General features: G+C 42.0%; 1 protein-coding gene across 1 annotated transcript in view; it reads left to right on the top strand.

Annotated features, from left to right (window-relative positions):
* Svep1 (sushi, von Willebrand factor type A, EGF and pentraxin domain containing 1) overlaps nt 1–14198 on the top strand; it is a 179470-nt gene that overhangs the window by 153189 nt on the left and 12083 nt on the right. Inside the window, exons 40-43 of the mRNA XM_006985289.4 lie at nt 211–366; nt 9035–9098; nt 11652–11825; nt 13055–13231. Of these exons, the coding sequence (XP_006985351.1) occupies nt 211–366; nt 9035–9098; nt 11652–11825; nt 13055–13231 (571 nt within the window). The remainder of the gene's footprint in view (nt 1–210; nt 367–9034; nt 9099–11651; nt 11826–13054; nt 13232–14198) is intronic.

Raw genomic sequence — 14198 nt, 5'->3', positions numbered from 1 at the left:
GGTGTCGAGGATGTCAACAAATGTTCAGCGCTGACTATAAAAAACCTTCTAATGGTTGATGTGTTTTAAATAACTACAGATAGATATCAAGCAACACAATTAGAGGGAAACCTTGGGTCCTTTTGAGTCTCACTTTGAGTCTGCCATATAAGTAGCACACTCACGTATAAATTCCTAACTATGACTTACAATTTGTGGTCTGTCCTTTAGCCCGATGGTACATGGGAGCCACCATTTTCTGATGAATCCTGCATCCCAGTTTTTTGTGGCCACCCTGAAAGTCCAGAGCACGGATTTGTGGTTGGCAATATGTACAGCTTTGGAAGCACCGTTGTTTATCAGTGTGATTCTGGCTATGAGTTAGAGGTAAGGTAACACATTATTTAACAAAAATGTGCTATTCTGATATGCTGAGTGTTAGGTTTTTGTCTGCGTTGTGTTCTTACCCTGTGCAAGGAAACGTCACGAAACACGACAGAATCCGCTTATAGAGTTTATTAAAAACAGAGGATAGAAAGTGCAGGCCTGTGGGAAAGACACGTGCGTGGAGAAGAGAGGTGGGGAATATCGCGCCGGACTTTTAAAACCGGCTGGGGGCGTGGCCAGGTCACGTCACTACATGGTCATGTTGCGCGCTTACATCACCATGCAATGTCACGGGACTCACGCGAGACCCCTTGGCCCGGAACTTGCTAGGCGGAGGTATCCTAGCTACGGAAGACGCTTTTTTGATGTGGAAATGGCTAGGCGGAAGTGTCCGCCCAGTAAATGTAGCCGCGTTGTGAACCCTTCATTCCCGACTCTTTTACTTTTTAAAAAAAAGAAAAATTGTGGTTGACTGGGTGCGGGGGCGACGTTTCTCTCAAAGACTGCTTCCAGCTGAATAGTGGGCGTCGGTTGGCTCTTGGGGGGGGGGGTGTGAAGGGCATCTTGTGAAGTCCGGGAATGATGATGGGGGTCCTGGAACGACGTTCTGTCTTCTCCTGGTTCCGCGGCTGTCCATCTGTGCTGGTGCTGGGGAGCTCCTGTGTCGTGGCTGGGGGCCTCCCATTTAACAAGATACTGTTGACATAGAGAGAGCTTAGAGAGAAAGAATCATTATTATTTTGTTTTGAAGTTGGCATTTGTCTGAGGTAGATTTGGCCTGCCCAGATAGAGGCATGTGACATTTACCTGAGGTAGATCTGGTCTTAGTACTCTGCTTAATTCCTATCTGAGACAAGCCTCATTAGAGGTAATTCTTTTAAGGCACCTGCTTTGGTAGTTTACTTAAGACACCTGTTCTCCTTATTAGGTTAACACTTGGGAAACACAGGTGATCAGTTGCTGAGTATTGAACAATAATAAATTATTGTATTACATTATTCCTTACCGCCTGGATATTTTTGATGGTCCTTTTTGCCTCCGGCTCTGTGTGGCCCTGGTTGGAAAAGGAAGGGGTGGTACCTTATTCCTCTGGAATTGGCGGCAAAGCAGGGGATCCTGATGTCCTCTGGAGCTTGAGAGTGAGAGGCCCTGTTTGTTTCACTGTATATGAAGAGAGATTCTTCTGGGATGGAGGTGAGATAAAAGGTTTTAGGTGAGACAGGTGGACCCAGTGAGGAAAGCCCTCGAGTTTAGCAGCTGTAGGGGTTACAAGAATTACTTTGAAGGGTCCCTGCCACTTAGGGGAAAGGGGTGTAGGACGCTGACCCGGAGGGGAAAGAAGAACCTGATCCCCAATGTGTATTGGAGATGGGCAAGGATTGTCACATGGCTGAGGCAGTGAACAGTCCGCATAGCTCCATAGAATAGACCTTAGATGACATAAAAGAGGGGTTAACAGACTGTCTGGAACAGCTGGAGGCTTGGGAAAAAGACCTGGTGTTAGAACTGGCCTTCCATACATTAGTTCAAACGGAGAGACTGAAAGAGGCTTTTTAGGAAGAGCCCTGAGCCTGAGGAGAGCTAGAGGCAATAATCTTACCCAGTCGAGATGAAGTTCCTGTGACATCTTGGTAAGAATAGTTTTTAAAGACCGGTTGGTACGCTCCACCTTTCCTGAGGACTGGGGGCGGTATGGAATATGGAAATTCCATGAGATATTAAGGGCCTTAGCTACTGTCTGAGAAACCTGGGAAGTGAACTCTGGACCATTATCAGACTGGAGAGAAGCAGGGACTCCAAACCGAGGAATAATCTCTCGGAGAAGGAGGTCTGCAACTGTCTGGGCCCGCTTATTAGACACAGGGAACCCCTCCACCCAGTTCGAAAATGAGTCCACCATCACCAGGAGATATTTAGCTTTTTTGACAGTGGGCATATGAGTAAAATCAAGCTGCCAGTCAGCCCCTGGAAGGGAACCTCTAGCCTGGTGGGTGGGAAAAGGCTGACTCCTGTACTTGGTATTGGGATCTGTTTTTTGGCAGATCTCACACGAGGCAGTAATTGTTCTTAAAAACTGTAGGTCCTCAGAGGTGGGCTGCAGGTGAGCTTTCACGAATTGAGACAGAGCAAGATTATTAGGATGAAAGAGTTGGTGTAGATAGGAAAGGATTTGTCTGGTGTCTGGAGTTTCCTGTGAGGGTGTAGGCTGTACTGTATGGATTCCCTGCGGTGGGTGAGGTGAGACTTGGCCCTGGAGGGCCGCTGCTCTGGCTGCCTGGTCAGCCCGGTTGTTTCCCCTAGAGATGATGGAGCTGTCAGTCTGATGAGACCGGCAGTGGACAATTCCTATAGCCCTGGGGAGGTGGGAAGCCTCCAACATGGCCATAATTTGACCTGAGTTAGATATGGATCCTCCTTTTGCTGTAAGAAGTCCACGCTCCCTCCAAATAGCAGCATGGGACAGGAGGATATGAAAAGCATATTTTGAATCAGTATAAACGTTTAGAGATTGTCCCTTCGAACAAATTAATTTTACCAACACTGCTCCTAAAACATCTTATTATATTTTGTTACTTTATTCCCTTAACACCTTTTGGAAAACTAGTTAAGATGACTTAGAATTTTTAAGCACACAAAAGCCAGGTATGGTGACTCTTACCTGTGATCTCAGCTACTCCGAGGCAGAGCCAGGAGGGTGACAAGTTCAAGGCCTGCCTAGACATCTGTCAAGGCTGTCACAAAGCAGACATAAAAGAAAGGACGGGTGTGGCTCAGGGGCGAGTGTTTATCTAGCACATCCAGGGGCCTCATTCAACCCCTAGCTCAAAAAACAAATTGGAGCTGGAGAGATGGCTCATATCTTATTATATTTTAAATCCGTTAAGGATCCGTTAAGAGCACTGGCTGCTCTTGCAGAGAACCTGGCCTAGGCTCCCAACACCCAAGTCAGGCACTTCCCAACTGGCCCCACTATACGTCACTACAGGACAGCCACCACAAGGAGGTACTTCCCCAACAGTGAGTGTACAGATACTGGCAAGCTCTCACCTGAGATGCCAGCTTCCCTGTGATATGTCTGGCCTGAAACTTCTCAGAACTCGCCTGAGCAAACCCCGACCTCATCCTTAAGCTGACTCCGGACTGCAGTGTCTAGTCCCATCGGCAGCACCTGCATCTCTCTCCCTGTGAACTTTAATGGGAGCTCTGAGGTGAATTTCTCTGATTATTATCTCACCATCAACTCTGTCTAGGAGAGCTGCTGTAAGTCACAAGAGATTGTCATCTGGCTTTTCAGGAATCTCTTAGTATTTGCAGTGGTGTGGAAGAACAGGTCTACCTGAAGTATTCATTACCAGTCAGCTGTTAAATGTGTGTGGCATGACCCATTTTTTTTTTTTGACTGAAATCAAACAGTTTTCATTAGACAGGGCCAGAAAAACTGGGACCAGATTTCTGTGGTTCTTAGTTTATTTCCTCAAAGCTTAAAATAAACACGAAAAAAATGATGAAAACCTAACAATGGATTGCTGGAGAATTTTCCTGTTTTTGAAACTGGGGCATTCCTTACATGAGATTACTGATCTTGAAATATCTTAAGAAAACATATATATACTTTTGGAAACAAAATATATGAAATTTGTAGAAACTGATAGTTTAACTTAAAATGTCGGGGCCAATGGCCTGCTGTCAACTATAAAGCTGAAAGTTTATTAGTAACTGTTCTCATTCCAAGCAACCAGTAAAATCACCCGGGACTCTTTTCAAAAGATTTATGCCCAGCTACTTGGGAAAAAAACAAATACCAGTCTATAGTGAGAGATGAAAAAGATTGCCTGGAAGGCCTCATCACCTGAGATAATGGGAACCAGGAGGGGCTGGAGAGATGGCTCAGCGGTCAAAAGCACCAGCTGCTCTTCCAGAGGACCTGGGTGCAATTCCCAGCACCCACATGGTGGCTCTCAGCTCTCTATAGCTCCAGCCCCAGGGGATCCAATTCCCTCTCCTGGTCTCTGGGCAATGCACACACACAGTGCTCAGACATATAGGCAGGCAAAACATCCACACACGTACAATAAAAATAAGTAACTCCTTAAAGGAGGCATGGTGCCAACTAGAGGAAGTTTCAAAAGCCCTCAGAGCAGCGATACAGACGATCATCCCAACAGAGTGACATGTGTCAAACAGCGTGAATGCATAGGAGACTTATAATGATCCCAAAAAGCCATGAGTTGGAGCTGTTCGCAGATGCTGCCCTGCACACTCCCGCTGAGAACACATAACTTAAGAGGAAGGATTGGCTCCTTAACGCAGACAGTATGTACAGATAACCGAATGCTAAGTCAAGGGACACTCACCTTCCTAAGACACCCCAGTTAGTGAATGAGAGAGCAGAATTTGCAGTCCCTATGAACTGCTGCATTTAGGCACTGATGAGCTGTGCCTGCCGAGGGCACACCCACAAAATAGAGATAGTAGGCATTTAGTGTCTCTGGATGGGAACAGCTCATATGTGAGAATGACTTGCTCCCTTCCAGGAAAAAAAAAATGAACTTGATTTTATCAAGCCTCTGAGTCTGATAAATAGTATCAGTGACATGTTGTAAAACCACTAGCAAAAGTGTGTCTGGGAATGTCAACAGAACAGATGACAAGTTTTCCAGATCTGAAACAAATAAAAAGGACAGGGAAGAGCAGGGAAAATAGAGAGGAATCTAGAGATTTAGGAAGGCATAATTTTTAAAAATATATGACATATTATTATTTACTGTAGTCATAGTATTCTGTAGGGGCATGCTGGTTAGTTTTTGTTTGTTTGTTTGTTTTTGTTTTTTGGTTTTTTTTGGAAAGATGGAACTCCAGTTGAGAAAATGCCTCCATCAGCTTAGCCTATAGACATGTCTGGCATGTTCTTGACTAATGATAGATGTTGAAGAACCCCAGCCCACTGTGGGTGGTGCCACCCGTGGGCGAGTGGTCCTGGGATATCTAAGAAGGCAGACTAGACAAGTCATGGGAGCGAGCCAGTAAGTGGCATTCATCCATGGTCTCTGTATCAGTTCCTGCCTTTAGGTTCCTGCCTTGAATTCCTACCGGACTTCTCATCATGAACTGTAAGCTGTATGTGGAAATAGCCCTTCCCCCATAAGTTACCTTTGGTTACAGTGTTTATCACAGCACTAGAAAACAAACCAGGTCAAAGGTTTTGCATTTTTAACCAGCCTCCGGCACCAAAAGCTGGTGGATAGGAAAGTGGCTCCAGGTCAGGTCTTAGTCCCAGCAGACTTCTGTGACAGAGTGCTCTACCAAAGGATGGGAAGGACACTGAGGAACTGAACTGCTCACCCTGAGCCTGTTGACACATACAGTGCAGTGAGCCTCTTTGCTTACATAGCTGAAGGCAAATGACCGCACCATCCTCAAGAAGTTATCCCGAGTCTGTGCAGGGTAATCACCATCATCCACACCCAGTGTTTGAACTGCTACCAAAACCAAGCAAAGCAAGTGAGATACCCGATATCAGTGATGTCACAGTCTTCTACCATGTAAATATGCCCCCATTAGTGTGTGGGGTGAATACCTTTTGATGAGTTATTTGAATTTCAAAAAAAAAAAAAATGTACCATGCCTGAAAAAAAAATGCAGGAAAAATATATCTAAAGTCAACTAAAAGATAAATCAAAATAAACAAGTGGAGACTGAGTTGGTTATTTTAAAAATCACCACCAGTGAATAATAAAATGGCTGTTAAGGCTCTAAAAGTGTCATACAAGAATCTGGACAGGTTGGTTGGAAACTTAGATGGGGCTGTGTGCTAATAGATCTAAAGCTCCCACTTGAGAAGAAGCCGGGCAAGTGAAGGGGAAGAGAAAGGAGGAGAATAGAAATGCATAAATGTTGCCAGTTACTAAAGAGGAGGTTAATTGTTACTGATAATTCATTTGAATTTATATTAGAATAAAAATTGACATGGTCAAACAGAATATTTATCATTCAAATCATTACAGGAAGAAAACAAGTTAAGGACACTGGGAAAATGCAAAACTGTTGACCTAGCCACTTGACTACAGTGTGCTCTGTGAGTACCTGGTTAGTAAGTTAAGTTGGTAGGCAGTTGTCTGGTTCTTTTAAACTAGTAAAAAAGTAACATATAATTTAGGAAAGTATTTTTCTGTCTACAGAAAAAGCACAAGTGTAGCTGGAGTTTTCTCCAGCTCTGCCTGGCCCACAGTCAGGACAAATCTCTCTCACCTGCCAGTCCCACAGCTGCTCAGACCCAATCAAGTAAACACACAGAGAGTTATATTGCTTACAAACTGTAAGGCTGTGGCAGGCTTCTAGCTAGCTATTCTTATATCTTAAATTAACCCATTTCTATTAATCTATAAGTTGCCATGTGGCTCGTGGCTTACCGGTATCTTAACATCTTCTCATGGCAGCATCTGTCTACCTCAGCCTTCCACTTCCCAGAATTCTCTTCTCTGCTTGCCCCGCCTATACTTCCTGCCTGGCTGCTGGCCAATCAGCATTTTATTTATACAGAGCAATAGCCACAGTACACAAGGGTCAAAATTTATCTTTGGATGAATAATTGTGGAAGCTTTATTTTTTATATGTTTTTAACTTTCTACAATGAATATTTTCTACAAAAATGTTACTATTTTATTAAGAAGAAGATAATAAAAATGTGTTTTTAAAAAGCCGGGCAGTGGTGGCTCACGCCTTTAATCCCAGCACTTGGGAGGTGGAGCTAGGCAGATCTCTGTGAGTTTGAGGCCAGCCTGGTCTACAGAGTGAGATCCAGGACAGGCACCAAAACCAAAACTACACAGAGAAACCCTGTCTCGAAAAACCAAAAAAAAAATCGCTGCCAGGTGGTGGTGGCACACGCCTTTAATCCCAGCACTCGGGAGGCAGAGGCAGGCAGATCTTTGTGAGTTCGAGGCCAGCCTGGTCTACAAAGCTACACAGAGAAACCCTGTCTCGAAAAACCAAAAAAAAATAAATAAATAAATAATAAAAAAATAAATAAAACAGTAAAACTTATGGAACTAGGAGTTTTGTTTTGTTTTGTTTTGGAAAGTCAGGACAGGGCTATCTCATTAAAGTCAATAAGATCTTTTCAAGTGAAGATTTATCAATAATTAAACTCATGGCTCAAGAAAAAAAAAATACCTCCAAAGAGGACAATAAGGATATCAGTCAATTGGGATTAAAAACAAGAGTAAAGGATTAGCACCTTCATAGCTGTTGCTGATTCAGAACACAGCTAAAAAACATGGCAGGGGGCTGGGGAGATTGTTCAGTTGCTCCTTTAGAGGACCCAAGTTCAGTTGACAGCTCCCAGCTACCAATAACTCCAGCTCCAGGTGAGCTATCCCTCTATTCTGGCCGCCATTAGCATCCATATACATGTGGCAGACACTGGAACACATATAAGCATAAATAAAATTAGAAAGCAAATAGGTGATGAAATCTATGTGCTGAAAAGTCCACACTCAGAGGGAAGCTCCTGAAGACTTACTAGGGAGCAGGAGAGATAATTCAGATAAGAATGCTCACGGCACAACCAAGAGGACCTGAGTTTGGAAAACCAATCCTCTCATTAAAAAGCAGGTGTGTGCATGCCTGTGACCCCAGTGATGTGGAGAGTGGAGACTAAAGGATCCCTGGAGCTTGCTCCATGCTAGCCAAACTCCAGGTTTAATGAGAACTCTGTCTCTAAGGACCAAGGTCCACAGATAGGTAGGTGGGTGGATGATAGATAGATAGATAGATAGATAGATAGATAGATAGATAGATAGATAGATAGATAGACAGACTGCCATTTGTGCACCATATACACCACACATGAGAGAGAGACAGAAACAGACAGCGAAAGAAGCATAAAACCTGGTCTTTTTAATACATAATGTTATAAACCTTTAATTAGTTATTACTTCATAGTTGATTAGTGACATAAAACAAATTGGGAATACAGATGGTTCTGGTAAAAGATAACTGAAAAACAGAAAGCAAAGATCTACAGAAGTTATATTCAGGAATCAAAGAATAGTCCCTTAGATACCACAGGAGGCAAGCAACCTACATAGCCCTGAAAGCTATAGGACACTGGAAAAATATATTCGGATAATTACAAATTATTGTTCAAGAAAGTGGTATCTCAGAAGGCAGAGAAGCAAATTTTAGACTTTACCCAAATTATTTAAAACGTTAAATACATAGGCCCTTAATAAATTTAGGTGCAATAGATAAGTCCCATGGTTAAAAATTTCAGTCCTCAAGCTAACACAGTATCTCATATGCTTTGTTTTATGTATCAAGTATTGAAAGATAAATGCAATTCAAAATATTTTAAATATACTAAATAAATTTATCTCTGACATTTCTAACCCATTCTTTATGAGCCTTTGCTATGGATTGTAATTAGCTATCACTTAAAATGGTAGATGAAGCTAAGTCTGCCTTCATCACATGATTCTGCCAGGGAGGAATTTTGGTGAAATTGTTTTTGAGAGTCTAAACTTTACACTATATTGATTTATCATATTCATTCAGCATTCCAGCACTGAGTCACTCAGGTCCACAGCTAAGATGGCTTTTCAGTCCTTTCCTGTCTTTCTATTATGAAATTAGAACCTGTTCATGACCCTTCTCTGTTGCTTCACAGGGGAACAGGGAACGAGCCTGCCAGGAGAATGGACAGTGGAGTGGACAGGTGGCGATATGCAGAGGTGAGTTCAACAGCACCTAAGGGTCCTAGGAACAGTGCCAAGGACACAAGATAACAATGCGTCTCCATTTTCTTTATATCTCCATTGTGTGCCTCAATAAACAAACACGTAAACTACAAGAGAACACTTAATGGTTTTTGCTCAAGGTCCCCAACCAATTAAGGGTCAGAGAGTAACTGGAATATGGCATAATTGCTGGCTCAGCAACAACACAGGGTTTTGTGGTGGTATTGTGTTCCCCAAAATATTGTGTACCTTAATAAACTTATCTGGGGTCAGAGAACAGACAGCCACTAGTTAGGCAGTGATAGCACACGCCTTTAATCCTAGCATTCCAGAGGCAGAAATCCATCTGGGATTTCTGTGAGTTCAAGGCCACATTGGAAACAGCCAGGCATGGTGACTCACGCCTTTAATCCCAGGAAGCAAGCCTTTAATTGTAGGGAGTGATGGTAGAAAGCAGAAAGGTATATAAGGCTTGAGGACCAGAAACTAGAGGTATTTGGTTGGTTAAGCATGTGGCTGGTTAAGCATGTGGCTGGTTAAGCATTTGGCTGGTTAAGCATTTGGCTAGTTAAGCTTTCAGGCTTTGAAGCAACACAGTTCAACTGAGATTCATTCTGGATGAGGACTGAGAGGCTTCCAGTCTGAGGAAACAGGACCAACTGAGGAACTGGCAAGGTGAGATAGCTGTGGCTTGTTCTGTCTCTCTGATCTACCAGCATTGACCCCAATAACTGGCCTCAGGTTTGACTTTATTAATAAGAACTTTTAAGATTCATGCTACAGGGTTTGTTTAGAAACTTGTGTTTATTTGCATTTTTGTGGTGTTTTCTCCAAAAATAAATGTAAAATGGGAGGCTTAGAACTGTTGCTTGTAGATGAAACAACCAGCTCCTAATGACGTCATTTTTTACTTATATTGGAACATCAGCAAATAGATACCAACACTTGAGCAAAACATTGCAGGAACTCAGCTTATGAGAATAGCCAAGTTTCCCTGACGATGTGTGGGTTTATCTGTGCCCACCACGTCTTTCCAATGTTTCAGCCATATGTTCAGAAGTAGAAGAGTAAAATAACTTCACATCTCCAACATCCTTAAGTCTGTAGTGAATATTATATGCTTGTGATGCAATGAAGAAAAATGTCTGTTTTTGTTCTCAAAAACTTGGGTAAACACTATCATGAAAACATTTTTAAATATTCAGTACCATCTCAAGTCACAAAAAATACATTTGTTTAGGACTTGGGGCAGTCCATAATAACATTTCTTTTTTTTTAAATTATCCCAGTTTGTTTCTTTTGAATTCAAATATATTTTATTTAATAGCTGAATTAAATCACATATGTCAAAATATAATATAGTCCCAAACGTTTAACATTCTCTATTTACATATCACTTTTAAAATGTTTTTCATTTCATATGTTCATTATACATGCATCATTACATAAAGGCATTTTATACAAGTTTATGTCATGTGCTGAACTTGCATATCTCCACCCCAGGAGCATGCTATCTAAACTGCTCGTGTTCAAAAGTGTTTGTGTGTGCAGTGATTAGGAGCTGAGAACGAAGAGGAATTCCACACGTCTTCATGTGTTTATGAGTGCTCATTTTAAGTTATTAGTCATACAAATAAATTTCAAGAAATCAGACAACACAAATCAGGAACATATTTTTAAGGTCACCGCTCAGAGTAAAAACTATTAATATTTTGATATCTGTTATTTATGCACTTTTTAGGTATATGCAAAGCCACAAATATTTGTGGAGATGCAAGTATAGATAGTGAGAACCTGATCTGTAAATCCTTACATAAGCCATGAAATTATTGAGCTTGCTCCTATGTGTTATCAGATTTCAAGGGAGCTGTGTGTATCAGTAGGGTGCCCTTGACCAGTGTTTCTCAAAAGCACAGCCCCGACTGGCAGCATCAGAGGCACCTGGAATCCTGTTCAAACTTGTTCATACTGCTTATAAAACAAGAGTAATCCACGAGAAAGTAAAGTACAGTGGGAAAATAGCAAGAATGGAGAACCATGAGCTTGAAGAAGGTCAGAGGGAAGAATGTTTTTACACACCTTGTTTGAGAATCCTGTATTTTAATCTGGTCTTACAAACCAAGTGTTATAAAAAAAAAATAGTGAAACTAGTATCATATGGTAAGTCCACAGCCCATAACATCCCTTTATTTCATGCATATGTTCATCCAAACCCCTACCAAATCCATCACTATTAGCAAAATACATAAATGAATTACAAAGGACTAAACAGCAATCTTCACTTGGAGCATGTGGTAATCCAACAGAAATATACAGTATGTTTTTTCTATATCAATAAATGTTACTTGTTTCATTTATAAGTAGGCATATGTGTGTTAGGTATGTATATATGTGTGTGTGTGGGTATATAATATACATTAATAGTCCATGTGTGTGTGCACAACTCACACACACATACACGATACAAAATACCTTCAGCAACTATAGCAAAAGAAGCAAAGGGCATTTGGGGAATCATTTAATACAGGGCTTTATTCTTCCTTTCAGAGAACAGATGTGAGGCTCCAACTGAGTTTCTGAATGGGAAGGCTGTCATGGAAAACACCACATCTGGACTCAGCCTGCTGTTTTCCTGCCACAGAGGCTACACCTTGGAAGGGTCCCCCGAGGCACACTGCACTGAAAATGGAACCTGGAGTCCCCTGATGCCCCTCTGCAAACGTGTGTGTTGACTTGAAGAGCTGTTTTAATCACATTTGGTTTCCCAATTAGCTTCCCATGTTTCTTAAATGAAGGGGAAACACTGATAAGTGAGATTGGTCCAGGGAAAGCCACCTCTGGCCATTAAGCCCAACTTTATGGGATATTTTAAATCTCTGCTTGTAGTATGTTATAGCAGTCTGTCTAAGAATCAGCTTTTATCAGATACCTTGACTGAGTATAAATGCAGGCATTTAGAGAAAATACAAATTTGTGAAAGTATTTTGAAATGAAGATATTGTGAATTCTATTGGGAGAAAGAAAGGAAGGAGAAAGGAAGGAAGGAAGGAAGGAAGGAAGGAAGGAAGGAAGGAAGGAAGGAAGGAAGGAAGGAAGGAAGGAAGGAAGGAAGGAAGGAAGGAAGGAAGAAGATATGGTTAAAGACCAATGTTACTATAAAACATAAATGTGGTAATTAGAGAGAATGTGGCCACTGTAATGAAAAGAATGCCACAGGAATACAACTTGAGAAGGCTTCTGGCTGTTGTTAAAAGAATCGAAGTGCACAGTGGAGCCTTTAGAATTAAGAAGCACCCTACCTCAGCGTGACTTGTTTTCAACCCACTTAAAATCAGAAAAACTGAAATAGCCTGAAGCCTGTGTCAACGTAGGACACACACTTGCTCTGAACAAACTGAACACTAGCGTCACTTCCTGTGTTTCCCTCGGAACTGTGGGAGCATCCCGTTTCCCTCATCGGCCCCCAAACTCACTGTGCAGTTCTGTCATTTGGCTCCTCACAGTACAGGTCTGAAGTCAGGCTACACTCACACAGCAATGTCTGAGGGCTGTCTGCGTCCATCCCCTCTGAAGGATGTTTGGTAACAGAAAGGAGTTCCACAGAATTTATCATGCTGTTGGCATCCATCAAATATTGAGGGGATACTCAATGTGGTCCTTGATTTCTTAGATACCTGACTTTTAATCTGCACAAATAATTTCATGTGGAGTGAAGCAAATGTGTGCTTAATGTTTGAAGTTCTAAGCTGTTAAACCTTTTGCTGGCCATGGTGGGCTGAGTCAGGAGGGATGTAAGTTTCAGACCAGGTTGCTGGAAATTTTTTCAAATATCCGTATTGTTACTGTCATTGAGAATCGGTGTTCTGCTGGCCAATCATGTTCTGCTGTCTTTAAAGAGAGGAATTAGGGAGAGAGAGCTACTCAGTGAGCATCTGCCTTCCTTTTTACAGCAAATCCATGCCCTGTCCCTTTCGTGATTCCCGAGAATTCTCTGCTTTCTGAGAGGGAGTTTTACGTCAACCAGAACGTGTCTATCAAGTGTAGGGAAGGCTTCCTGCTCAAAGGCGATGGCGTCATCACCTGCAACCCTGATGAGACATGGACACAGACCAACTCCAAATGTGAAAGTAAGTCAACGGGCAGAGCCCAGTGAGGGCCATGTAGTGTAGAAGGTTCTCCTAGATTTCTGAGGGTTTTTTCCTTTTAAAAAAAAAGTATATTTTATTTACTATTAGTGTGGGAATGGGAAGAGGAAAGCGGGAGGGAGGGAGGAGGAAGAGAGAGGAAGGAGAGAGAAAGAGAGAGAGAGAGAGAGAGAGAGAGAGAGAGAGAGAGAGAGAGAGAGAGAGAGAGAGAGATAGAGAGAGAGAGAGAGAACAGGTATAACTTAAAGCATACATGTGGAGGAGGAGGTCAGAGGACAGTCAGGTACGAAGGATCCAACTCAGATTGTCACACATGCCTCACAAGTACTTTTACCTGCTGAGCCATGTTTCTGGCCCTGTGAAGTTTCGGGGCGGGGGGTTGTTTTTGTTTTAATTAATGCTTGATTCTGTTTACAACAATGTTTTTAAATATTTGTTCATTTTTATATGTATGAGTCATTTGCCTGTATGTGTGTATGTGCACCATGGGTGTGTCGGGTGCCTAAGAAGGCACATTGGATCCCCTGTAATTGCACTTATTGATGATTGTGAGTCACCATGCAGGTGCTGGGAACTGAACCTGGGTCTGCGAGAGCAGTAGACGCTCATAACCCCGAGCCATCTCTGCAATCCTCTGAAATTATTTTCAATGAAGTAATGAATTGTTTATAGTTAGATCTCTGCACTATTTTAGTTATCTCCTGCACTGGTGTTTAAAATGTTTGAATACTGAATATTTTTTTAAAAATGGATTTTCCAGACCAAACTAAAACCTCCCTGATTAGGAGATTAGGATTCACTGAGTAGATTTGTCAAAATGTGCTCTTCGGAGAAAAAGCATGACACTAAGCTTAAAATATATATTTTCCTCCACGTCGCCAAAGTCTTCACATTATCCTTTAATGGGCTGTGAGTACTTTATGCAAACAAAAATTACCCTGAGGTGGTT

The sequence above is a fragment of the Peromyscus maniculatus genome, chromosome 2 (assembly GCF_049852395.1).
Source record: "Peromyscus maniculatus bairdii isolate BWxNUB_F1_BW_parent chromosome 2, HU_Pman_BW_mat_3.1, whole genome shotgun sequence".
NCBI classification, from domain to species: Eukaryota; Metazoa; Chordata; class Mammalia; order Rodentia; family Cricetidae; genus Peromyscus; species Peromyscus maniculatus.
The sequence above is the reverse complement of the archived record's forward strand: the minus strand, read 5'-3'. Positions and strand labels throughout refer to the sequence as shown.